We start from the raw sequence: 25,156 nt of genomic DNA, 5'->3' as shown, positions 1-25,156 counted from the left end.
AGTGCATCAGACTGTTTAGCAGTGTTAGTGACACCAATTGCTCTTCTGTATTGATATATACAAAGGTATTCGACAACAGAATGCCATCCTGAGTGCCCCAGCTGAGCTCTCTCCAGGTAGTCTGCCATTCCGTTCAAATCAAATTTAAGGCCATGGTTCCTGGACGAAATCCAGCCCTGCTAGGTTCTGCAAAGAGGAAGAAAGGTATCGAATTGGGCAGATTCCTCAGCCCACAGAAAGGCAGCCTCAGGATTTTCACAAGCCCTCCATTCTTCGTTCCAAGGTGTGCTGTGATTCTGTGGCCCAAGTTGCAGGCACGCTCTCTAAAGACGGCCTTGGTCCTTCAAAGGGGCAAGAAGGCCAGTATGACATGAAAGCCCTTGCTATGCCGGTTGTTGAAGAAGGCCTTTTTCTCCCGTCTTCCCAAACATCATATCTCCCTCCCTTCCCCCAGAACAGGGAGTCAGAAGAACTCATGGCAGTCAAGGCGTTGCTGCCACTGTGATTGTCACATTAACTGGCGCATCCTCATCAGCGGGAGCTGGAGCAGGCTCGGGATCAGAGGCGTCCTCCTGGGCTGGGGCTGAATCCTCCGGGACCTCTGTAGCTTCCTGTGGGCTGTCATCTGCAAAAGACAGAAAGGGCACTCAAGCAAAAGCTACAGCGCTTGGGAGACTCCAGGGGATGGAGATGAGGAAGGAAAGGAGGGAGCTTAATAAATAACCTCAATATCTTTGTACTGAGGTTTGGTACTCAGGGGCAGAATATATCCCAGCTAAGGTGAGGCAGGAACACTAACCCCACAACAGTGGTTTCCATTCTGCTACAAGGAAATGCAGATGTTGTGCTCACAAACAACTATGCTGTATATCTCATACTGAGGTATCAGTATATGTGGTTTTACAAATGTGCTGTATCTGGATTACAATGAACTAAGGCAGGGAAATGCATACAGGGCACCAGGGGCGGAGATAGGTAGATGAGGCAAAAAGTCTGGCGGCAGGTGGTTCCACATTGCCACAGGTGTGCATGTTAGCAGTCTCAAGAGACCCTAGACTCACATTTCAGTACAAAATTTGAGGTGTGATTTTTAAAAACAAACTAGTTTGGTCCATCTACAGAAATGTTTGCCAGGAGGGGCCAGGCTTGCCCAATTTCAGCAGATCTCAGACACAAAGCAGGGTGGGTCCCAAGGAACGCTTGGATGGGAAATCAGCGAGGAAGTCGAGGTGGTTTCACAGAGGAGACAATGGCAAACCATCTCTGAGAGCCAGTGTGGTGCAGTGGTTAAGAACAGCAGACTCTAATCTGAAGAACCGGGTTTGTTTCCCCACTCTTATACATGCAACTTTCTGGGTGACTTTGGGCCAGTCACAGTTCTCTCAGAACTCTCTCGGTCTCCAAGTAACTCACAAGGTGTCTGTTGTGGGTGGAGGAAGAAATTGTGATTGTGAGCCACTTTGAGACTCCTTAGAATCATAGAGTTGGAAGAGACCACAAGGGCCATCGTCCAACCCCCTGCAATGTAGGAACACACATTCAAAGCACTCCTGACATATGCTGATCAAGGCTTTGTTTAAAAACCTCCAAAGAAGGAGACTCCACCACTCTCTGAGGTAGTGAATTCCACTGTCAAACCGCCCTAACAGTCGGGAAGTTCTTCCTAATATTTAGGTGTAACTTGGCCACACTTTCCACCACCTAAAAAGTGTGCTAAGCCATTGCCTTTATTTTAAAAAAATTAAGTAAAAAAAATGGCTTGCCTCTTCAGAAGGCAGAATAGCAGTGAAGTTACTCTGTTGGTGACCAAATGTTAAGACTAAATGTGAACTAGGCCTATGAAAGCAGGGTTTGGATGTTACCCAACCAATCACCATTCATGTTACCCAATCCAATCACCATTCATCTGTCTACCTGACCCACATAGAAAGTTGCTTTTTGCTGAGTCAGACAACTGCTTGGTTGTAGCTGCTCTGACCGGCAGCAACTCTCTGGAGTCTCAAACAAGAGGATTCTCCTCAGTCCTCGAAATATTTTAACTGGCAATGTTGGGGACTGAACCAGGAACCTTCTGCATCCACAGTGGATGCTGTTCCAGTGAGTTAGGGCCTCTTACCTACAATGATATCCTTCCACACCCCTCCCCCCAGTCCCCCCGTGCCCACTAAAGAGACATTATAATGAGTATCTGTGTGTCTCTGTTTGCTGGATTCATCCAAATAAGTGAATGCTATCAATCCAGAGGTGGCCCACTAGCTGTTTACCTGCAGAAGTTTCCTCAGCCGGAGCAGAGGTTTCTCCAGGCTGCTCACCGACATCCACCGCTGTCGTTGCCTCCTGCTCAGCATCTTCTGGATTGCTAATGCGCTCCTGAGCTTCTGCACCATCTCTAAAGGAAGGGGACACAGGAGGGACATGAGGGAGAGTCCAAAACAGATATACTTCTCAGTGCCTTCTCTCATCAAATGCCCAATAATTTTCATATTTTTATTTTGGGGTTGTCGTGCTCATGGGTAACATGGATAGCCCAGGCTAACCCACCCTTGTCAGATCTTGGATGCTAACCAGGATTCACCCTGGTTAGTAATTGGACTGAAGACCACCAAGGAAGCTCTGGATCATGGCACAGAGGCAGGCAAAGGCAAACCACCTCTGAACCCAACGGGACTGCCATCAATCAGCTGTGACTTGTCAACACTTTCCACCACCACCACCAGTCCTCATGGAGATATAAAATTAATTGCCTGGCCTTTACGAGTGCCATCCTTTTCAGAACTTAGAGAGAACATCTGTTTTCAGTTGTCACATTTTTGGCCCTCCTGCTTTGTGTTTTAGGAGAACATGTTTTGTGCTGTTGCCTCTATATGCACAGTCACCATTTTGTCTGAAAAGGGCAACATATGTGTTTTCCACCTACAGTGCACACAAGGGCAACCCTGGCTTTGTTGCAGAGACACGGGCAAACTGAAGCTGGGATTTCTATGTCCTGTTCGTATGAAACAGTGGTTTATATGTCCTGTTCATATGAAACAGTAGCACAGGTTTGTTCAGGTCCGACAGAAGACAAGGCCTATTTTAAGCATGGGTGGTTTGTAAAACTACCTGGCTCACAGGTGTAATTCAAAGCCTTGTTTGCTGCAACAAATCATGGTTTTATGGGGTTGCCAGTCTCCATGTGGTGACTGGAGGTCTCCTGAGATTACAACTGATCTCCAGGAGACAGAGGCCCTTCCTGCTGGTGTTTCTAAAAGATCCACTTTGGCTTTTTGTGTTTGCTCTGCATAGACAACACAAGTGTTGCCAGCCAAAACGGTTCTTTTTTTGTGCCTACTGCCCAACAGAGCTCTTGTTAGTTTCAAAGTTGCACCCGCCATTTTGTGTGCTGCTGCAGGGATTCTCCCGCCTCCACCATTTGGTGAAGGTTTCCCAGGGAGGTTTCCCCTGCTTACAACCAGTGGTGGGATCCAAAAATTTTAGTAACAGGTTCCCATGGTGGTGGGATTTAAACTGTGGCGTAGCGCCAATGGGGCTGGAGTGGAGACACGACAGAGTGGCCAGCGGGCATTCGAGTGAGGGCATTCTTGGGCAGGGCTGTGCCAGCAAGGGCGCCCAGCGGCTGTGCCGGTCCTTGGGCGGGAAACAAATGCACGCAGGCGCAGGCTGCCACACACGCCGGTGCACCTCCTGCTAGACTGCTTCAAGTTCTGCGCACTACTGCTGAGAGGAGGGGGTGTAACTAAGGCAACAATCACGTGGCAAAATCACCAATTAGTAACCCCCTCTCGGCACACACAAATAATTAGTCACCTGCTCTCGGGAACCTGTGAGAACGTGCTGGATCCCACCTCTGCTTACAACTCATCTGCACATATTTTCACTGTAGAAGTACATGAAAAAGGTTTGTTTTGCCTGGCAATCCTGCACATGTGTTAATTTTCCTTTTTTTTTCCCAGCGGGGAGGTCTGTGAAGCTATGACATCACAAAGATGCGCATATTGCAGATTCTCATGTTGTGTCGTCAGAGCTTCACAGCTATCCCCCTGAAAACAAAACAAAAAAAGGAAAAACAGCACGTGTGTGGGATTACCAGGTCCGGCTTGGTAGAGTTGGCTCCATCCCAGGAGCTCCACCTCCAAAGTCATGTGGACTTCAGTGGCGAAGCCAAACATATAAAGCTGGACCCGACCAGGCCAGGCCTGCAGTTGAATGCTTGCCTCAGCCAGGCTGCAAGACAGGAGGTTTTCAGTGCTTGCCCTAGGCATTGTTTTCCAGAGATACACCCCTAGATGCCCTAGGCTGCCTAAAGCCACCCAGTAGATAGTCTGGCCCGATACCATGCTATTTGTCTGCCTAATGGGAGCTCTCTTTTGAGAAGCTCATTAGTTTAATTGCTCGCTCTTGTTTAGGATCCAACTGATGGACTAATAAAAGTAGATTGAGTAGTAGATGAAGAAAATCACAAACTAGTCGAAGAAGAGGAGAAAAATGAAATAGCTGGAAGGACATCTGGGATGCCACTTACCTTCTGAAGAGCAGGTCATGTAACCCTGTGGAGAAATAACCCAAGGAGATAACATTTGAAGAACAGTTTTTCAAGAACAACCACATACAAACGATGCAAAGGGTCACCAGAAAGAATTTCGGATTGGGACTGGTGGTCTTCCACCAGAAATTCAGAACAAGTTTCCACCACCCCAAACTTCTAATATGCCTACCAGTGCAATTCATTTTCTCTTCCCAATGGAGACTTTATGTGGTGGTGTACCTGAAGAAAATGTGTCCCTGTTTGAAATGGGTGAAATGACCACCCCACCCCCAAGATACACCAGTGGCCAGTGCATGAACTGTAGAACTGTAGTCCCCCCCCCCCGCCCGCACCCTCCAGTGGATAATGCTGCTGTTCAGAGGTGTGACTTCAAACTGATTAAAATAAATGTCCTTTTTTCTGAATCCATTTCCAGGCAGCATTCCAGAAGCATTTATAACCCCGAGCAGCATATAATGTAGAAATAGATCTGACCTGCACTGCTGAGCCACTTGCTTGGAGCAAAGGCTGGGTGCTTTGGGATTTCCCTTAACTATCTGGTATGCAGTTATTGTGCCCTGGCTAATTAGCCTGACTTTTCTGGCTCCTTCATCCTAGCGGGAACAGAGTGTTCCCAACTGATTAATCCTGGAGGCTCTGGGTTTCTACTTTTTCCCTGGGGATTCTGTGCCTCCTTATTTTATTCTCTCTCTTGTCCGTCGAGCACTCAATAAACCCATCACCATGTTCCTGGCACAAGACTCCATTGCTTGTGGGCCACAGATGGTCAATGCCTTTGATGGGCTGTACTCAGATGGTCTCTTCTGCAGGGTTGCTGGCAGCTGTTGCTGACCCACCAGAAAGAGATTCCCTTGAACTGACTGACCAACCTCCAAATGGGGCCTGGAGATCTCCTGGAATTGCAATTAATCTCCAGACTGCAGAGATCAGTTCCCCTGGAAAAAATGGCAGCTTTGGAGGGTGGACTCCAGAGCATTTTACCATGATGAGAAGAAGAGTTTGGATTTATACCCCACCTTTCTCTCCTGTAAGGAGACTCAAGGGGGCTTACAAACTCCTTTCTCTTCTCCCCTAACAATACCCTGTGAGGTAGGTGGGGATGAGAGAGTTCTGAAGAACTGTGACTAGCCCAAGGTCACCAAGTAGGAGTGTGGAAACAAACCTGATACACCAGATAAGCCTCTGCCACTCATGTGGAAGAGTAGGGAATCAAACCCAGTTCTCCAGATTAGACTCCACCTGCTCTTAACCACCACACCATGCTGGCTCCCATGAGGTCCCTCCTTTGCCCAAATCCCACTATCCTTAGGCTCTACCCCCAAATCACCAGCAATTTCCCAACCTGTTGGCAACCTTTTTGCCCTCCTGCAACTCTCTTGTAAAGAGATGAGGGAGGGAAGGAAAGAACTCAACCAATCATTAATTCCCTCTAGGAATCCATAATCAATTACATTAACCCTTTGCTTAAGTGAGACACACATACACAGCAATGGCTTGCAGCACTCGCTGTGATCACAAGCAAAAGTTTAAAATAAGCAAATTGCAGATTTGGAGAGAGGGTTCTGTGTGCAGCTAACCCTGATATTGCAGACCTTATGTTGGGAGCGAAAAAGAGGCCAAAATGAGGCATGTGGACTTCTTGATTCACTTCCCTGACCCCAGAACCTTAAACTTCTCCTGTGCTTGCTGGATAAAAATATTCATTCTGTAGTGATAAGCCAATTGCACGCTCTCTACGAAGGGCTGCTGGGGCTCCTTTAAGCCAGCCACAAAGCAAGGAAAAGCAATCACGCTCCTGAATCGACCACTCACTTGGATTGTTCTCCCGGTTCCGGATGATATACTGGAACCCCAGAAGAGATGCAACTGTTGCCACAATCATTCCGGTCACTGCTGCACCGATCACAGCAGGGTAGGCGTTGAATGGAGGGTCAGCTGCAAGAGAGAGGAAACTGCTGTTGGAGCAGAGGTTTAGGGCGTCTAGATGGGACCAGCAGATGTAGAAATGGATACTAGAAAGCCTGAAATCTCTGTAACTGTGCTTCCTTTAGCAGGGGTCTGCCCTGGTTAGTATTTAGATGAGAGACCACCAAGGAAGTTCAGGGTCGCAATGCAGAGGCAGACAATGGCAAACCACCTCTGAACGTCTCTTGCCTTGAAAACCCCTCAAGGTCACTGTAAGACAGCTGTGATTGGATGACCAAAAAAAAATCTTATTGAAGAGTCAGTGTGGTGAGGGGGGTCAGAGTGCTGAACCAGATTCTGGGGGACCCAGGTGTGAACCCCCATTCTTCCAGGGTCATTGTCTCACTTGATGGTGGTTGTGAGGATAAAACAGAGGTAAAGAAACAGTGTGGAATTGAGTGTTGGGTCCCCATTGGGGTGAAAGCTGGAGTAGAAATATAAAAGGTTTTTTTAATTATGCTGGCTTGAGAGCAAAGCCATTGTTCAGCCCACTGGATTTGCATTACGATGAATCTGTACACTCAACGCCTTTTTCAGTCTTTACAATTCCATGATCATGCTATGCATGATCTTCTCAATAAATGCGGTCACCATTTTGGGTTAGGATTACCAGCTCCGGGTTGAGATATATCAGAAGATTTTTGGGCTGGGGTCTGGGGAGCGCAGGGTTTAGGAGAGACCTAAACAGGACACAATGCCATGGATCAGGGGTGTCAAACTCGCGGCCCTCCAGATGTCCATGAACTACAATTCCCATCAGTCCCTCCCAACATGAGCATTGGCTATACTGGCAAGGGCTGATGGGAATTATAGTTCATGAACATCTGGAGGGCCATGAGTTTGACACCTGTGCCATAGATGATGGCATAATGCCCTCCAACGCAGCCATTTTCTCCAGTGAACCTGATCTGGGCTGTCTGGAGCTTAACCGTGATAGCATGAAACCTCTGGGTGCCTCCTGGAGGTTGGCAAACCTCCTTTTGGTATAGGTATACAATTTGTTTACCTTTCCAGCTTACATGCAATCAAACATTGGATGGTTTGGGGGATTTCTGATCAAGTTTACTGAAGCCGAAAAAGATGCTTGCTGTCCAGTTCGTATTAAAAAAAATAACTGGCATATTGAGAAACTTGCAAACAGCACCTTTGACCAGTACGTAAGATCTTTGAGCACATACTCATAAAAGAAGTGTTCAGCTACTCTTGAGGCCCTAAGACCGTGGTGGCGAACCTTTGGCATTCCAGATGTTATGGACTACAATTCCCATCAGCCCCTGCCAGCATGGCCAATTGGGAATTGTAGTCCATAACATCTGGAGCGCCAAAGGTTCGCCACCACTGCCCTAAGATCACAGGCTTTGTTCTGCATGAGTACTTCAGACCAAAAAGAAGGTGCAAATCAGCTGAGGGAGCCCACAGTCAGCAGAGCAGGCCCACTGATCTGTGCAGATTTCAAAAACAAACTCTGAATGCATCTTTGTCCCTCTGGAAAGAAAACAGCATAATGCATATTACCTCTGGGAATTCCTCCACTAGATGGTGGAGGCGTCGTTCAATGTTTGTTGTTGATTTGATTTATGCCTTAGCCAGCCTTCCGCCAAGGGCTCAGAGCGACTTAAAGCAGTAATACCCAACACTGATAAATAAACAGTCAACAATTAAAACAGTTAAAACAATTAAGACAATCAAAACAGTTATAATAATTAAAAACCAACCTAGGCTTCTTACGCACATGCAGAATAATGCACTTTCAAACTGCTTTCAATGCTCTTTGAAGCTGTGCGGAAAAGCAAAATCCACTTGCAAACAGTTGTGAAAGTGGTTTGAAAAAACCTGTCTCGCGTGTGCAGAAGGGCCATACGTTTAAAATTTGGCAGGTTTAAGTCATCGATTAAAGCTTACTTTCAAATCAGAGTTAAAATAAGACTGGCAAACAGATGCCATTTAAAGCAGATGGGGAATTAGGATTCGGGCAGGCAACAAGGGCAATTGAAAGTAGATAATTGCAATGTAGAGCTCCAGAACCTGGGGAGAATTCAGAGGAGGAGAATTTCCGGAGCATCCCTCAGAGCGTCTGTACACAAAGCGTGGCCAGCCCAGCCCAATCCTTTTTGCCGAGGAATGTTACCAAGTGCTGACGTCTTCAGGGGAACTCTTTCTCTGCTTAAGGAAACCCTCAATGAGGCTTTACATAAACTCTGCTCTTGTTCCTGCCGGGGGATCCCTGGGATTCTGCTGTGCATCTGTTTCCAATCTCCTCAGTTTTTCCAAGAAAATAGTTTGCTTGTTTTTCTTGAGCGTTTCGTTTTGGTTTTGCACCTTACTAAAGCTGTCCCTGAGCTGCACCCGGGTCTTGTTGCCACAGCTGTGGTCCTTATGGGGAGATCAGGCAGCCCGTCTTTGCTCAGTCCCACAGGGCCAAACACCATGCACAGCACATACATGGCAGAAGGCAGGATTATTAGGTCCCAGAATCAGTCCAGTTGCCCCTTTGTTTTTGGGTCAGTCAGTGGGTCTGAAAGGAACATCTGTTTCCAAACTACGCTTTGGGACAAACGAGTTTGAATATCATGGCCTAGAATATTTCTGCAGGGTTCTTTTGGAGTAGGGCAGACATATGGATCAGTGCTCTGGTCCTCGAACTCTCTTGATTATATGCACTAAGAGTTGTAGTTTTGGAAGTAAATTAGAGAATTGAGTATTCCCATGAAAATAAAGTTCCTGCAAAGGGTACTGGGAAACCATGACAGTAAAAAGGTATGAAATCTATATCCATTTGCAGAGCGCTTGTGCACGTATGCTATTTCCACTGTATCAAATACCCAACTTCAAACCAAAATGTCAATTTTGCTATATTTTCCTAAAAACTGGTATGCCAGGTAGGAATTATGCAGCAAAAAAATACATGGGTGAATTTGAAGGGCACCTCTGCTGCTGATGTGTCCCTTTGAATGCCACGGGCCTCTCATAATCCTGAGATTTTGATGCCCAGGCCTTCCTCTCCTGCTTAAAGAAATCTTGTTGCTTTCATGCTCAGGAAATCTGACAGCAAGACCTCCTGAGCTTTGTCACACCCAGTCAAATAGCAGGCAACAGTTCTCGAAGGCACCAGCCCACAAAGAAAGGAATGTCTTTGCAATGACCCCAGTGGCAACTATTATACAGAAGGGCGGAGTACATTTCCCAGAAGAAAAAAAAATGATCTGTGGCAGGAAGGATTAACCAAACCATGCAATTAAGCAGAGAAGATGGGGCCGAGAAACGACAATCCCGTCAGAACCCATCAGATGTAATTTGCCCTTTGCAATCTAATCCCCGCCCCAAGAGTGGCATGCAGAGCCCCATCCTGCCTGGATTCATAAGTCGAAATCCGGCCTCATGCATTATGGCAATACAGGGAAAGAAGAGCAAGCTAAGCCACAACGCAAAAGCAGGAGAGCAGCAGAAAAAAGGAACACAGAGAAACCCAAAGGAGACACTTGAAGAGAAGCAATCACTGACACGGGTTCTTTCTGGTCATTCCAATAACGTTCCAATTTGGCCCTCTCTGTTTTCACCCAGCCTGTTTTTGCTGTATTCTACTATGTTTAAACTACCATCACAAGCCAGATGTGGGGAATGGATCAGATAAACAGCTGCCATATAAAACTTCAGGGGAATCTGAAAAATGCTGAAACTTCCCTCCTCCCATGCGAGTCTTAACCAATGAGATGCTGAAAGGTTAGAGAGGTTAGAGGTTAGAGAATGGGAATGGGAATGGAACATCATTTCTAACGAGTTTCTAACTCTCAAAGGCTACCATGTTGAAGTTACTTTTTTCTGGAAATGACAACTGATCGACACAAAGCTATCATCAGCAATTAACAACCAGGCCATGAAATCTGTGGGAGTCGATCTCTAACTGCCGTGATGTTTTTACAAGCAATTTCATGGAATGGAAGATGAATGTCCTAGTTTGGGCAAATGCCCTTGCTTCCACCACCTCACCAGAATTTGTACCAAGAAAAATGGAGCTGGAATGTATCTACATACTATACCTTAATGCCAAGGGCTACGAATTAATCGTAAAGATTCAGCCCTACGGACATCACAGTACTACTAGGTCCTCCAATGGCTCACAAAACTCAGCAACATCTCCAGACAAGACCATTGGAATGAAACCAGATTCTTGTCTCCGGCAATGACCAAAACAGGATATGACTGAAGATGTACAGCAGCACTGTACTATGGTCAGTGTTGTAGAGTGAAAGCAATATGGGATATTTACAAGGTAATTCTATGCATAGTTACTCCAGCCTAAGCCCACTGAAACCAATTAGCTTAGTCTGGAGTAGCTCTGTGCACAGATGACCCAGGTTAGCCTGATCTTGTCAGATCTCAGAAACTGGTTAGTATTTGGATGGGAGATCACCAAGCAATGCCAGGGTCACCATGCAGAGGAAAGCACTGGCAAACTACCTCTGTTGGTTTCCTACCATGAAAACCCTACTGGACCGCCATAAGTTGACGGCAACTTGACAGCACTTTACACACACGCAGCTCTGTACAGGATTGTACTGCGGGGAACAAAGGTCCTATTGAATGGTCTTGTGCAAAATTCACCAACCTGCACTGAAGCTGCTCTGCAGGACAGGTGTAAGAATGGTGAAGTGCATTCTACACAGCAACATTCTTTCGAAACAATGATATCTATATCCATGTTGTTTACGGCCAACTTTCATCAGTCTAAAAACTACTTCATATATACACGTACATCAATTGACTATTCCTCAAACATCTAAGGGTTGGCCTACATGAAGCAGGATGAGTGGCATGTGGACTGTTCCCCTTTAGGAGGCAACAGGTATCATTTTGGAATGGTTCCCCAATGTCTGGATATTCTTCTTCCATGGAAGTTGAGCCAACATATTCTTTTACCTTATCCATTTTGGATCTCCTGTTGCTTTCAAGGAGGCAGAAACAGTATTTCATGGCCTATCTTTTTATAACTGAGGTCATTTGCAGACACAGATTTTATCCTGATCTCTTTCAGGAATAATGCAGGTCTACCTATAGTAGATCTACCTATAGTTGTATATAGTCAAATGTTTATTGCTTGTATTGCCTTGATTTGCTATGAATGGAAACAAGTTTTAATCATGGATTGTTGGCCATCATCATAGACATATGATACTTTCCTATACTGATCTGTGGGCCGAGTCATGAACCATTGGACCACTGATTGATTGATCGATTGATCGATCGATCGATCGATCGATCAATCAATCAATCAATCAATCAATCAATCAAATCTAGTTTTCCCCAACAAATGCTAGTTTCATCATCATCTCACTCCATGGAGAACCATGGGTATTCTGGCCTGCATCCTGGTGAAGACAGCATTGGGAAACAAACCAGGATTAAACCAGGATGTCCGCATTCCTATGTCATGCAAAACCATGATTAAGATAAACTCTGATTAATAAACCAAATTCAAACCATGGTTTCAGGTCCCAGTTTGATGTACAATAACCAACCACAGTCAATGCTGTGGTCAACACTGAGATGATCACATGAATTTTTAGTTTAATTAAACTTTGATGGAACACTAATTAATCCAAGATGTCCACATTGGTATATCATGCAAAACCATAGGTAAGACAAACTGTGATCAACAAGTCAAGAGGCAGAAGTTATCCAATTGAGGCAGGGGTCTCCTTCCTAGCTCTGCTACAAGAAAACCTTCTAAATGGAGATGCTACAGATTGAACTTGAAGCATTCTACATAGAAAGCATGTTGCCATGCTCTTTAGAAACAGTCCTGGACCCACCACCCATCCTACAGAAGGACAATTGAACACATTCCCCCAAGCAAGGATGTTTCTGCCACCTTAGCTAACCACTTCACCTGGTGTCTTAACTTCAGAGGGGTGGCCCCTGGTGCGATGGTTGACAGCCAGTATCCGGAAGGCATATATCACTGAAGGATCAAGGCCGCTCAGCTTCTGTTCACGGACTTCAGGGTCAATACCACTGGCTGCTGTTTCCCAGATGGTGACTGCCTGCCTGTTGGTGGTCTTCTTGGCTTCTGTCCGCTGGACCAGAAAGCCAGTCAGGTTACCTGGGCCCTGGGTCTGCCACTCCACCTCTACTTCCGTGCGGTGACGATTATACATCAACTTGTTGATCGTCACGTTAGGAGGGGTCGGGTATTCTGCAAGAGGTAAATGGACTGGCTTGTTATTGCTGCACAGGGGTCTTCATATGTCCCTACAACTCCCAGAAACCACTCATGTTTTGCATTTGCCTTTTGCATACATTCATGCTAACTTGTGCATGAATACAACCTCAACAATGCTAGTCTGTTTCCCCAAAAATAAGACCTACCCCGAAAATAAGCCCTAGCATGATTTTTCCGGATTTTTGGAGGATGCTTGAAATATAAGTCCTACTCAAAAAATAAGCCCTAGTTACAGATTCCCCAGCGCAGCTAATCTGGTCACATGGGGGCACAAAATCATGGGGAAAAAATAAGACATCCCATGAAAATAAGCCCTAACACATCTTTTGGAGCAAAAATTAACATAAGATCCTGTCTTATTTTCGGGGAAACACGGCATTTGTGTTACTCTATGTAAGGAGAGTAAATGCAGAGGATGACAGGCCTTCTATACCTTTAATAGTCCTTTAATAGTCCCAGAGAAGAAGGGAATTTTGGCAGGCCCTGCTTCTCATGAAGAGAAAAGATGCATCTCTTGAAATGGTCTCTTCTATACACATTTATTAAAGCTGAAGCAGGGCAGCTGCATTGTGCATTTTGGGCTCTTCATGAGCAGATGAGGCAGATTAATTATGGTGATGAAGAGAAAATTGGGGCAGAGGTACATGAAAAGCTCTCCCCGTTGAAATTTACTTTGCTACACAACTTCTGGTTTTCATTGATAGTACTGTTTATATTATTGCACTTGTTTCTGTGCTCGTTTTGGGTGGACGCCATTTTGGCAACTGTATGTTTGAGGGGGTCACGAGCAGCTCTCCTGCCCACCCGCATGTTTATAACCCCATGTGAATATTCTTCAGAAATCTTTCTGGATATCAACAACAGGTGTGTTTAAAATGCTCTTGATTTTTCCACATGAATTAATATATTCATGAGTATATTTTGTCCCCCCACCATTAACTAGAAACCTTTTCTTCATGGAAAAAACAGTGCCCCGAACTTGGTGCCTCACAGCTTAGTCTCTTCACCTGTGAGAAACTGCAAGGTCTTCCAAATGAAGGAATTTTCTCTTGGGCTCTACTCAGCTATTATACTTCTCACTTTTGGTGGGGCTGAGCTGACCCTGGCTGATTCGGTTAAAGTTTTGGGGGTACGTTGGGCCCAGAATTACTGACAGAGAAGCAAATTAATGCACCAATAGAAAGCTGTTTGTTCCAACTTAGTTTAGCCTAGAAGATGGCCTCCCTACCTTGACTTGGCAAATCTGGTTGCCAAGATCCACACTGCAGTAACATCAAGACTAGGCTATGGCAATGCACTCTATGTATGTCTCCCTGTGTTCAGATGATTACATTAACCCATAGTTTGGTTAATAAAACCATGGTTTGCATAATGTTTGAGCTCAGCCTGACTGGGCTTGATCACAGCTAATCCTTGCTGGGATTGATCACAGCTACAATTATCTTTCCTCAGGTCTCTTTGGCCCCTAACCATCCACAGGGTGCAAACTTCTCCAATATGTGTCTACTTACTTTTTACCTGGAGATTGATAGTGGCAGAGGCATTGCCCACAGCATTCAGGGCAGCGCAGCGGTAAGTTCCACTGTCCCTCATCCATTCCGTATCCTGCAGGGTCAAGTTAAACCAAGCGTTCTCTTGCTGCAGTTTGTATTTCGGAGCATCAGCTCTAATGACCTGGTTCTTGTTATTGTACCAGAAGACTTCTGAGCCCAAGTAAGCTCCTTGGAGGAGGCATGAAAGCTGGACCTCGTTGCCTTCAAAAAGGGACATTTTGGTTCTCTCTACCACAAGTTTGGGAGGCTCTGTGGGGAAAAAACACACATAAGAGGCTTTGGGTCTTGAGCAACTGCACAATATGAGAGGTAACAACAGACACAGCTTCATCTGTCCATATTCTATACATTATACAGGAAACTAAGCTACAGAGAATCTTTCTGAAGTCCCATATAACTTATAAACACACCAGGCAGTGTGACTAAGGCAACCTTTAAGCACCATCATCTACATTTGATCACAGTCAGACTGCATCATGGTTCTTGTAGGCTTAAAGCTGTGCAAACAGCAGCTCTTGTGTAGGATAATATAGACATTCAGAATATTTTTTACATGGTAGAAGAAAGGATTCTGGTTGCATATAGCAAATTTGACCAAAACGCACATCTGTCCTCAGTCTAAAAGACTGTTAGGCATTAACAGGACTGCAATTTTCCACTTAATCTTCATTTCAAGATAGAATTTGGCAGACTCCTGAGATGACAAATATCATTCCAAGAGCTACCTTGTGAAGTTGTGGTCTCCCCCAGACACCTTCCCAGATGTCTTTCAGGAGAAATCCAGGCAAACAGGCAAAGAACAAAACGTGCTACCATACATGCACATGTTCGGAAATGTCTTGAAAGTTTCTGCTGCTGCTGATCACCTGACTGAAGAAGCAAACCAGATTTAAATTGAAAGCAGCTCGCCTGGTCCACAAGACAATGAGAAACATGTACCTGTGCAGATGGCCATCTAGGCTTAAAGCCATGGGAATATCTTTAAAGGACTGCATTCATGGGCAGGCTACTCAAGTAAGCAACCGCCTGGTGCACAAGGCTTGGAGGGTGCTACTTTCAGAGCGCGCTCCCCATCGATTCAACCATCCATTCAAGATCTGAAACACACAGTACTTTCCTAAGGACTGGGGCTATCACTGTAAAGCTATTGATCCACTTAGCATTAGGCCAGAGATCACATTTCAGCTATTCTTAACCTTAGGGAAAACTGGTTGGGATTTTCCTTGCATATGGCACAAATAACTACAGAGTCATAAGCCTGGTGTGCAAATGTATCATCCATACAACGACAGATAACCATGGAGTTGGAAAGGGCCTCCTAGGCCATCTAATGTGACCCGTTGCTTGATGCAGGAAATAAAGAGCTAGAGCATCTCTGACTATCCAACCTTTGTCTGAAGACCCCCAGTAAACCGAAGACCACTCAGCCACCTCAGACCTTGTCGGATCATGGAAGCTAAGCAGTATTGGTACTTAGAAGAGAGACAAATAAAGATTCTGTAGAGGAATGCAATGGCAAACCACTTCTGGTTCACATTCTCCTTAAAAGCCCCTTGCTGGGGTCACAATTCAGTTGCAACTTGATGGCACATACCTTTTAAAAATGAGGCCTTTGATTTTATTTTTTCAATTAATACCTAACAAAATTTAAAAACCAGTAAGTTACAAAGATTACCAGTAAGTTACAAAAAGTAGGTATATTTATTTATCACATGAACTTCCAATTTTTTCTGGATCAAGTATTAATTCTTTAAAGATTTTCATGCTTACCCAACCGGACGTGGCACTCAGCAGCTTTTCCGCGAAGCGGGTGCGCTGCTACGCAGGTGAACCTCTTGCCCCCAAGGGTGCGGTTGGATTTCAGGACCAGGATGTTGTGGGATTGTTTTAGACCGCCGAACACGTGTTCACGCCAATCTCGCCACCAAAGTGTCATCCGAGGAAGTCCTCCGGGCCAGTCGCAGGTCATCATGAGAAACTCATTTTGCTTTGTTGCCATTGCTGAACAGGTGGGGCTACCACCTGGAACCCCTATAACACAAAGAGCATTAGAAGAAGCTTCTAGATGGAGAGGTCACCATGTGCCATGAAGAAATGCCCTGTATCTTTTGCAATGCCTTAATATGGAGAAATCAACAGGGGAAGCTTTTTCCAGCATGGAGATGCTGGGACAGGGGGAGGTCATGATGCCCATCTGTTGTGCTGCCCTGAAGGACATATGGTGGTAATGAGAGGGTCACCATATCTCCAGAGGAAGAGTACCAGACCTTGTAGCTTTATCTTGACCATCAGAGTACAGCCTCATCCTATACTATCCAGGCCAGCAGAGAGGTGGCGTGGATGATGACTAGATACAGGGCATTTTCTGTGGGGGCACCATGCCTTTGAAATCCTCTACACTTGAGGCTTGCCTGGTGCCTAATTGACTTTCTTCTGATTGTCACACTAATTAGGTGTTTATCTTGACAGCTTTTTAATGGACTGATCTGAGTTCTGGATACTTTTTCTGCTGCTTATGACTCCTGGCTTCTGATTTTTTTAATAGCTTGTGTTTTTATTGGCTTGTATTTTATACTGTGGTTTTTAATTGCAAGCTGCCTCAAGCAGAACTCTGAAGAGGCAGAGTAGAAATATTCTGCATGAATAAATTTAACCATGGTTTGATCTCTAGAAAATATATATTTCCAAACAGGGAAAAGCTTTACCTGCTGATTTCTGCAGACAGTACCAACAGTAAAGCTGCAAGAGATAGGCTGGGTTGTAATGAAGGTTGGACTGATGCAGTGTGGCTGGCTCAGGCATGGTTGAGTGGTGATTTGAACCCAGATCTCCCAGCTCCTCCACCCCAAGGCTATCTTTTACCAACCAGAAGAGGTGGAAAGGTGCAGAAGCCTTCAGGATGAAATTTGGGCCATCCCCAAACCTCTCTAGTTGAGTGCTGAACCTTGAATCTTGCTTCTGTTGACTGGAAGTGCCCTTTGGCTCAGAACTAAATACCATCAAGATGAGGACATCATGGCAGAAAGGAGGTCTGAGTTCCAGATTTCAGGAAAGCTTTCTAGGGAATGGAAGAAGCCAGCACTTACACACAGTTGTCCGGCACACAGCATTCTCTCTAAGGCTTGGGTGGGAGGCAAGGCACGTGTACGAGCTCCCATTCCGAACATCTACACCCCGAAAGATCTGGGTGGCATTGGAGGCGGTTGCCGTGCTGTTTCTGTCTGCTCTTTTCACCCACCGCAGCTGCGCCAGGGGGAACCCACCCTGCCATGAACAATGCAGCGCAAGGTCTCGGAAATTGGCGGCTGGCAACGGCCGACAGCTGAGCTTCCCTTCTGGCAGATCTGTGCATTGGGGGTGGGGGTGGGGGGGCAAACACAGTATCAAAAGAAACAAGGAAGTACCAACTCCAAGAACATCATGAAGGCCTCTTGCCTGGGGTAGACTTGAAAGCACAATGGTAAGGCAAATGAGAGCCTTTCCTGTCTCATATCCCACACATCTGTTCCATTTTCCTTGTGTGCCTTTCTTTGATACCAGTATGTTGGCCTTTCATCAGCCCACCCATTTTTGGTAGCCTGTTTACTTTTTTGGACATCCACTTACATGAACATTACATACCATATTGTGGTCTAATTTCTACCTCTCACCAGTGTCTTTTTTTGTGCCTGCACTATAGGTTCAGGTACCAAGATGCCTGCCAACATCTTAGCTACACATGCAGCAAGTGATGCAACTTTTATGGATCAGACCCATAACATTTCATGTGTGAATTCTCCATTGTCAAAACAGCTCCCTTGTTATAGGCGATATGTAAGGAAGATTTCTTTGCTGGAGAAGCATTACCAATGGGATGCCCTCCCACCTGAGAATGGCACAGTTCAAAAATATCTGCACCATGTGATTCTGCAACATAGGTTGGCTTCGACGAGAGCCAGGGTGGAATACTCCATCAGCTGATGTCAGGGCCCTGTGGAACATTGGTCATTTTTGCATGGTCCAAATATCCTGGGTTGAGCAAGGGAATATCCCGGTCTGGCCCAGAGGTTTGTACGGTTCCTGGTCCTAAAGCGGGTTTGCCCCATGATATTTCCTTCATGCTGGGATTTTCAAAACTCACCAATTTGGTGATTCTTTTAAAAAATCCCAGGATGAGCCCACTACCATGCAAACACCACAGAAGCAGAACCAATTTATTTTTCCCACCCAGCCACCAGATCTCCCCACCCTGTTCATTCAAGCTGCCACCCGAAAACAACAGCCAATCAGAATGTGGGACACTGGGGATGCGCAGATACACTTGCTTGTGCGAAAGAAACTGGAATATTTCTTCCCAGTCTCCACTGGATTCCCACACAGAAACAAGAAGCCATGCGAAGGGAAAAACAGGGATAAAATAGACCTGGATTGTAAAATCCCGATTGTAATCTGGTATAATTGTACCATGTGAAAATGGCCATTAACAGTTCCACGGGGCCTGCAAGACAGAGCTGTTCCACTGGGCCTTCAGCTGAGGTCACCCATGAGTCTGTCGAACCAACAATAAGCTGACTTTCCTTATCTTGTGCACTATCAACTAGCACCTCACTTTTCTTCCCCCATCCTGATAAACCAAGAAAAAATCTGGTCAGGATAGGGGGTTAAAGGGATTTTTAGGCCGGATTGGAATGAACAGTGTGCCATTAAACGTGAAGTTTTAAATATGAGGTTTTAATTAAATTATGTTAATGATGGTGTTTTTAACTCTATTGTCAACTGCCCTGAGCCCGGCCGAGGCTGGGAATTGAGTGGGGGTATAAATCCAATAAAATAAATAAAATATACAGACAGGCTCTACGTTACCTTAGTGGGGGCTGTTTATTTCTTGATATTAGAAAACACTTGAGTGTTTCAAAGACTGATCCAAACTAGCATCTGTTCCAAGCACTAGACAAACAAGCCATTTCAGCTTATCTTTTTTTAAAAAAAAATATCCAGAGCTACACGCTGCTCTCAGATCTGCAGATATTATCTTCGTTCAAACTCCTTCCTTTTAAAAAACCATAATAAATTACAAACTCCACTACCAATTACAGTGCCTCACACATACAGAAAAAAATTAAAAACCTTCTGTTCTCCCTCCCCTACCCCTCTTCTGCAAAAAGAGCCAAATTAGAAGAGTCTGACCAGAAAGAACAGCAAAATTGCCAAGACCTGTACACAGAAACCCCAAGTAAATATAGTAGCAAAACAGCAGGATATCCACCGTTCTGTTTTCGGCTTCGTCTTACATACCAAATATTCAGCTGCGGCAGGTGGAACTTTGCTTTGCTTTCACCATGAAAGGCCCATCAAAGGTGAAACCATCTCAGTGAGATGCATCAATCACCGTCAATGTCCTCTGATATTCTAGATAATGTTTCTTGGACATTTGTCAGACTCCTCTTCATCTATTTCAGGGGCACAATGCATGAGAAGGAGGAAGCAAATGCAATGCAGAAGACAGAGAGAAAAGAGGTGCGACAGCACATGCCAGAGCTTCATGCCCAACACGTGGGAAGGAATTACTTACAGTAAACTGTCAAGATGATTGTGGTCTGAGTACGGGTGTTCAAGTGAGTGTTCTGGGCCAGGCAGGTATAGGAACCTGTCTGAGTCCGTAAGATCCTGGTGATCACATATTTTTGGCCAGCGTAGACTTGAGAGCTGTTGTAGAACCAAATGTAGTGACTAGGTGGATTAGAAGGAGCCAGGCAGGTCATGACCACTTCCTCCTGCTCATTGGCTGAGAAGCCATGTTGGTTAATGGCGAATGGCTCCACACTGATCACTGGTTCATCAGGCCCATCTATAGGACAGAGCATTAAGTACAAGTGAGAGTATTGGTTCAATGCCTGGAGCAGCTCCTGACCTTATATGACATCGCTTATGACATCACATATAACCTCAGAGTTAAAAAAAGAATCAAAACATTTACACATCAGCAAAAACCAATCAGTGGAGTAAGCAACGCTTTTATTCAGAGGAGCAAATGAGGCAAACTGTAAATAACATAAATAAATGTATAAAGCAGACTAGAAATAAATTAATGCATAAATAAATCAGTGCTGCTGTAAACAATTTTAAGAGAAAACCCAAGTAACAAGAGAAAGGAACTTTACTTCTATGAGGCATGGAGCAATTCTTAAAATGATAAAAAGTGGCTGTAGAGGACAGTGCTGAAAAAGCCACTCGGACACCTTGTCATTATCCTGGTCTTGTCCTGCTTTGCATCTGATCATTCTGCGTTCACCCAGTCCTACTGGGGCAATCTAAATCCTCCCACATGCTTCAAGGGATGGCTAATATTTGTTTTTCCTTGGTACAGGAAACCTTGGTACATAATTGAACACACAACGAGAAGAGACCAAACATTTGGCAGCACGATTACTTACAGATGATATCGAGGTACATCCTGTCACTGGTTTGGCTGTTGACCTCGTTTTGGGCAGTGCAGGCGTACCACCCCATCTGAGTCCGGTTAGCTGATGTGATATTGATCATTCCACCCACAGCTTCTGAGACATTAACTGGGCCTTCCCGGTTAGTGTGGCGATGCCAGGAGTATTCAACAGGTGGTGTTGCCTCCTTCACAGTGCATGTCATCAGTACAGGCATACCTTCCACTGGCGCTGAATTGTTTATCTGGAGGAAGGGTTGGGAAACAGGAACTGGGAGAGACCAAACATAGACTTGAATTTGCTCTGTCTAGAATGCCAGAGAATCCAGGTTACAGTTGAACCCCCCCGCCCCCGCACCCGAGGCTGTGTTCATTCAGACCAATTATGCACAAGGCATCTGCCATGCAGTGTGGGCAAATGTGCATCACTGCAAGATTTCTTGTACAAGTCCCTCAAGCCTCGCTTTCACTTTCTATTCTCCCCGCATCAAGTAAGCCCACTTCCAGCACAAATTTAATTTTGCTTCAAAGTCAGATTCACCAACGAGCACAGCTTTGCCCTAGGCCTCTTCCCTCTGCCCACTGCCAGTCTGCCTAGCCTCCACCCCGTCCATTCCCTTGCACTACTTTGCTATTGCATTGCTAACATTAAACTCTGAATGAGGATTTAACTAGGATTGGTCCTGTTGTGATAAGTACATCACTCTGGCTCTCAATGCCAGAAGGATCGCTTCACTCTTCAGATGCATGGACTTACCCAAGACAATGAGTTCAACATAGAAATAAACTGCTTTGATCTCCTCGTCTTGTTCGTACAGTGCCTGGCACATGAACCGCCCTTCTGCAGCCATTTGCAAGTTCTTGATCTCCAGGGTGCTGTTCTTCAAGGTCACGTCCCCCAGAACTGCAGCTGCTTTCTCCACTTTGGATTCTAGGCCGTTGCTGATGGCAACCGCCCTGGGAATGAGGGAGCCCAACTTGGTGAAACTCCAGAAGACAACCATGGGCAGGACCACATCACCACACAAGAGCCGCACAGAGCGATCCCGCACTCCTTTGACCACCTGCTCCTCATACTTGGCATCTTCCAAAGGGAGTAGCTGACCTGTGGGAAACAGAGAGCTTGAGTTGCATGGGTTTCTTTCAGAGAGAAGCACTGGCAGATTTTACAAAGGACAGAATTCAAACACTTGGTTCATTTGTTCGTGAATTCCATTTCCTGCTTCATGTCAAAGGATCATATCATTTCATATAAAGATACAAAGAAAATTGTCCCCCACCCATCCAGCATCATTCTTGCTGAGGAGCAGGACGTAATAGACCGTAGACTTGCGTAGCCCTTGAAGGGATGAGCCCCCAATTAGCCTTCCTGTCATTTCTGCAGGGCAAGGACTGGGCAACTTTCACTTTTGCCATTGTTTCAGATCTGGAAAATGGAGGGGGGGAAGGCTTAAACCCCCTGATCCCCATGTACTACGATGTTGGTTCAAATCAAACCCCCCCACACGTGGGAATTAAGGTCCTACCAGGGAACTCCATGTGGACTTCATAGCATGTGAATTGAGGAAAACAGACCAAGAGCTGTGGGCCAGCTGAAGGTGAAATGCCATGGGGTGCAATTTCTCTCTCTCTGTCACTCTGCGTAACTGAAGTGAGGGAGCTGCTCCCTTGTTGGTATTTGCAAGTGTCTGGACAACCAGTCATGAAAGTGTTAACTGTCTGTGTGCAAACAGCATGTTGAAGTCACATTCTAATGAACTGACCTATTGATTAGCTATTGGCCAGTTTGATAGCCATTGCTTAAATGTTTGTGAGTATGTATACTTGAAGTAATAAAGTTAACTTGCTTTCTTTGTTCTCATACTCTCTGAGTTCTTGCTATGTGCTGAGACAACAGTACAGTATAGTATTTGCTGTTTTATCTCCATGTTACCCTATCCTTCTAGCTAGTATGCTGAGCAACTCACTAGTATCTGGGTCTTTATTTGCTAAACTCTGCTAATAATGTATATCCAATAACACTCGCACAAGTGTCTCTTGACCCTGTGCTTGTAAGTCTGTTACACTTGTAAATAAACAAAATAGGATAGATGTCATAAATCTCCTGCACTCTCTCACCCAATGGAAACTAAACCAGATGATTCTCCCCTTGGAACATCTTGCAGCTTGGGGAACTGTGAAATATGCACATTACGGCTCAGCTCTTTACATGTGTGCAAAACGATGTTCAAACTCATCTTTGCACTCTATTAATTCTGTTATGAAAAATGAGAATAATGTCTCAGCATAATTTTTTTTAGTTGGATCCCCCCTCCCTTTCTCTCTTATAGGAGACTCAAGGGGGCATACAAACTCCTTTTCCTTCCCCCGTAACAACACCCTGTCAGGCAGGTGGGGTTGAGAGAGCTCAGAAGAACTGTGACTAGCCCAAGGTCACCCACCTGGCGTGTGTTGGAGTGTACAGGCTAATCTGAATTCCCCAGATAAGCCTCCATAGTTCAGGCGGCAGAGTGGGGAATGAAACCCGGTTCCTCAAGATTAGAGTACACCTGCTCTTAACCACTACACCACTGCTGTTCCCAATCTTTATTTGGTGAGAAAATTTTTAGAAAGTTATAAAAGAAGTTAACTGTGTTTTGATTGTTGTAATAGGTATAATTTGGTTTTGTTTCTTAGTCTGTAGATCTAATTGGAACTATTATGTGATTTAGGTTTCTTTCTTCTGTTTCATTCATTGTCAATAATAAAATTTCTTTTTAAAAGAGGGGAAAATAACCTTTGCACATCTGATAAAAGATAACTCTTGCCTCCAAAAATTCATTCTACAGAAAATATTTGTAATGTTTTGCTTAGTGAAACTCAACTGGTTCTTAAAAAAAAAAGACAAACTACCCATGATAGTTAAATGGTCCTCCATGTTCAGAGGCAATACACCTCACACTGCCAAACACTGGGAACAACCAATGGGCAGACAGCTCTATTTCCTAGAGCTAGTAAAGCTTTTGGAAGCAGAAACCTTTGATGCATCCATATATCATTGGATACTGCTTAGTTAACCCTGCTTAGTTAACTCTGCTTAGTTAACCTTAATTCTCGCTAGGTTTAATGTTATGCCTTCTGCTTTTTTTATTAGGCAGATACAACAATATAGAAAAGTCTTAACAGATTGTGCCCTTGCAATACTGGACAAGTTGAATCCTTGGCCCATCAATTATTGCACTGTTTTAGATTTAAGGGAATTAGATCTAAGTTTGTGAACCTTACCCCCTTATTCCAAACTGATCTCCCTGATTTATTTAGACTACTCTATTTATTAGATAACCCAGACCCCTCTTTCTATGTGATGGTTGCAGATTTTCTTTTGGAAATAACAGAGTCATTAGTGTGTGTGTGTGTGTGTGTATTTTCTATATATATATTCTATTATTCTATATATATATTCTATATATATATTCTATTAGTGTGTGTGTATATATATTCTATATATATTCTATGTTGTTTATTTTATGCATTTATGCCCTTATTATTATACCTATTGTTATATTCATATTCTTTTCTTTTCTTTCTTTCTTTATTTTATCAATTGTATATACCGCCCTTCTCCGAAGGGCTCAGGGTGGTGTCCAACATCAATCATAAAAACATTTAAAATCAGCTAAAACAATCAATACTTAATAATATATAATTTTTTAATTTTTCTTTGGCTCATTCCGCACCTGCAGAATAATGCACTTTCAAACTGCTTTCAGTGCTCTTTGAAGCTGTGCGGAATAGCAAAATCCACTTGCAAACAGTTGTGAAAGTGGTTTGAAAATGCATTATTTTGCGTGTGCGGAAGGGGCCTTTGGTAGTGGTATCTCTCTCTTTCTTGAGAAAGTTTATGGTTGCTTCCAAGGATGCTAGAACTCAATAAAGGCTTACTGTACTGTACTCCAACCTTAAAGGAGGTGTGGATGCATTTCTTGACTAGACGGACCCCTGGTTCAACCCAGAAGGTCTCCCAGAAATCCTATGCCATGTGAAGGGTCTAAGGACACTTTGCTGTTTTCCCATTTTAGATACACACATTCCTTCTGCATTGCAGCTGTCCTGGCAAAAGTTCCAACGTGTTACTCACCATAAGCTACTGTTGGAAGGAGGTAGAAGATCTTCAGCAGGCTCCTAAATTGTAGGCTCCTCGCCAATCCATAACCCATTGCTCCATGTCAGTGTATGAGAAAGGAGCCAGAAGCCAGATGCCTTTGGCTTCGTCCAGCCAGGCACCGCTCTCTAGCCTATGCACGAGCGACTCCCGTTCTGATGCTACTTATTCCAATTCCAGCTTCTTCTGCAGCCCTCGCTCACCTCCGTGACATGGAAGCAGGGCTCTCCTTCTCTCCTTTCAGCCTCCCATGCGCTGAAATGCAGCCCTCATTAGTGTCAGATTACTCTGAATTGCCCCTGATTAATTTTCA

At 44.7% G+C, this 25,156-nt stretch overlaps 1 protein-coding gene across 1 annotated transcript; it reads right to left on the bottom strand.

Moving 5' to 3' along the window:
* VSIG10L2 (V-set and immunoglobulin domain containing 10 like 2) lies at positions 1 to 25,012 on the bottom strand. Its single transcript, XM_048513198.1, has 12 exons — positions 24,820 to 25,012; positions 21,460 to 21,807; positions 20,698 to 20,973; positions 19,836 to 20,111; positions 17,371 to 17,628; positions 16,055 to 16,315; positions 14,243 to 14,533; positions 12,399 to 12,704; positions 6,359 to 6,481; positions 4,523 to 4,547; positions 2,265 to 2,389; positions 1 to 625 (listed from the first exon to the last, which is right to left on the bottom strand). The coding sequence occupies exons 1-12, from the start codon at positions 24,896 to 24,898 to the stop codon at positions 483 to 485; spliced, it is 2,511 nt and encodes an 836-aa protein (XP_048369155.1). The 5' UTR covers positions 24,899 to 25,012; the 3' UTR covers positions 1 to 482.
* Between the last annotated feature and the right edge of the window lie 144 nt (positions 25,013 to 25,156).

The sequence above is a fragment of the Sphaerodactylus townsendi genome, linkage group LG12, assembly GCF_021028975.2.
Source record: "Sphaerodactylus townsendi isolate TG3544 linkage group LG12, MPM_Stown_v2.3, whole genome shotgun sequence".
Classification (NCBI taxonomy): Eukaryota; Metazoa; Chordata; class Lepidosauria; order Squamata; family Sphaerodactylidae; genus Sphaerodactylus; species Sphaerodactylus townsendi.
Note: the sequence above shows the minus strand (reverse complement) of the source record. Positions and strands in the feature narration are given on the sequence as shown.

Excerpts from the sequence above, each read along its gene's own strand:
- VSIG10L2 (XM_048513198.1), bottom strand. The coding sequence starts at position 24,898 with ATGGGTTATGGATTGGCGAGGAGCCTACAATTTAGGAGCCTGCTGAAG. Across the intron at positions 20,974-21,459 it reads TGTTGAACTCATTGTCTTGG|TTCCTGTTTCCCAACCCTTC; the intron begins GTAAGTCCATGC and ends GGTCTCTCCCAG. Across the intron at positions 6,482-12,398 it reads CTCTGAAGTTAAGACACCAG|CTGACCCTCCATTCAACGCC; the intron begins GTGAAGTGGTTA and ends TCTCTCTTGCAG.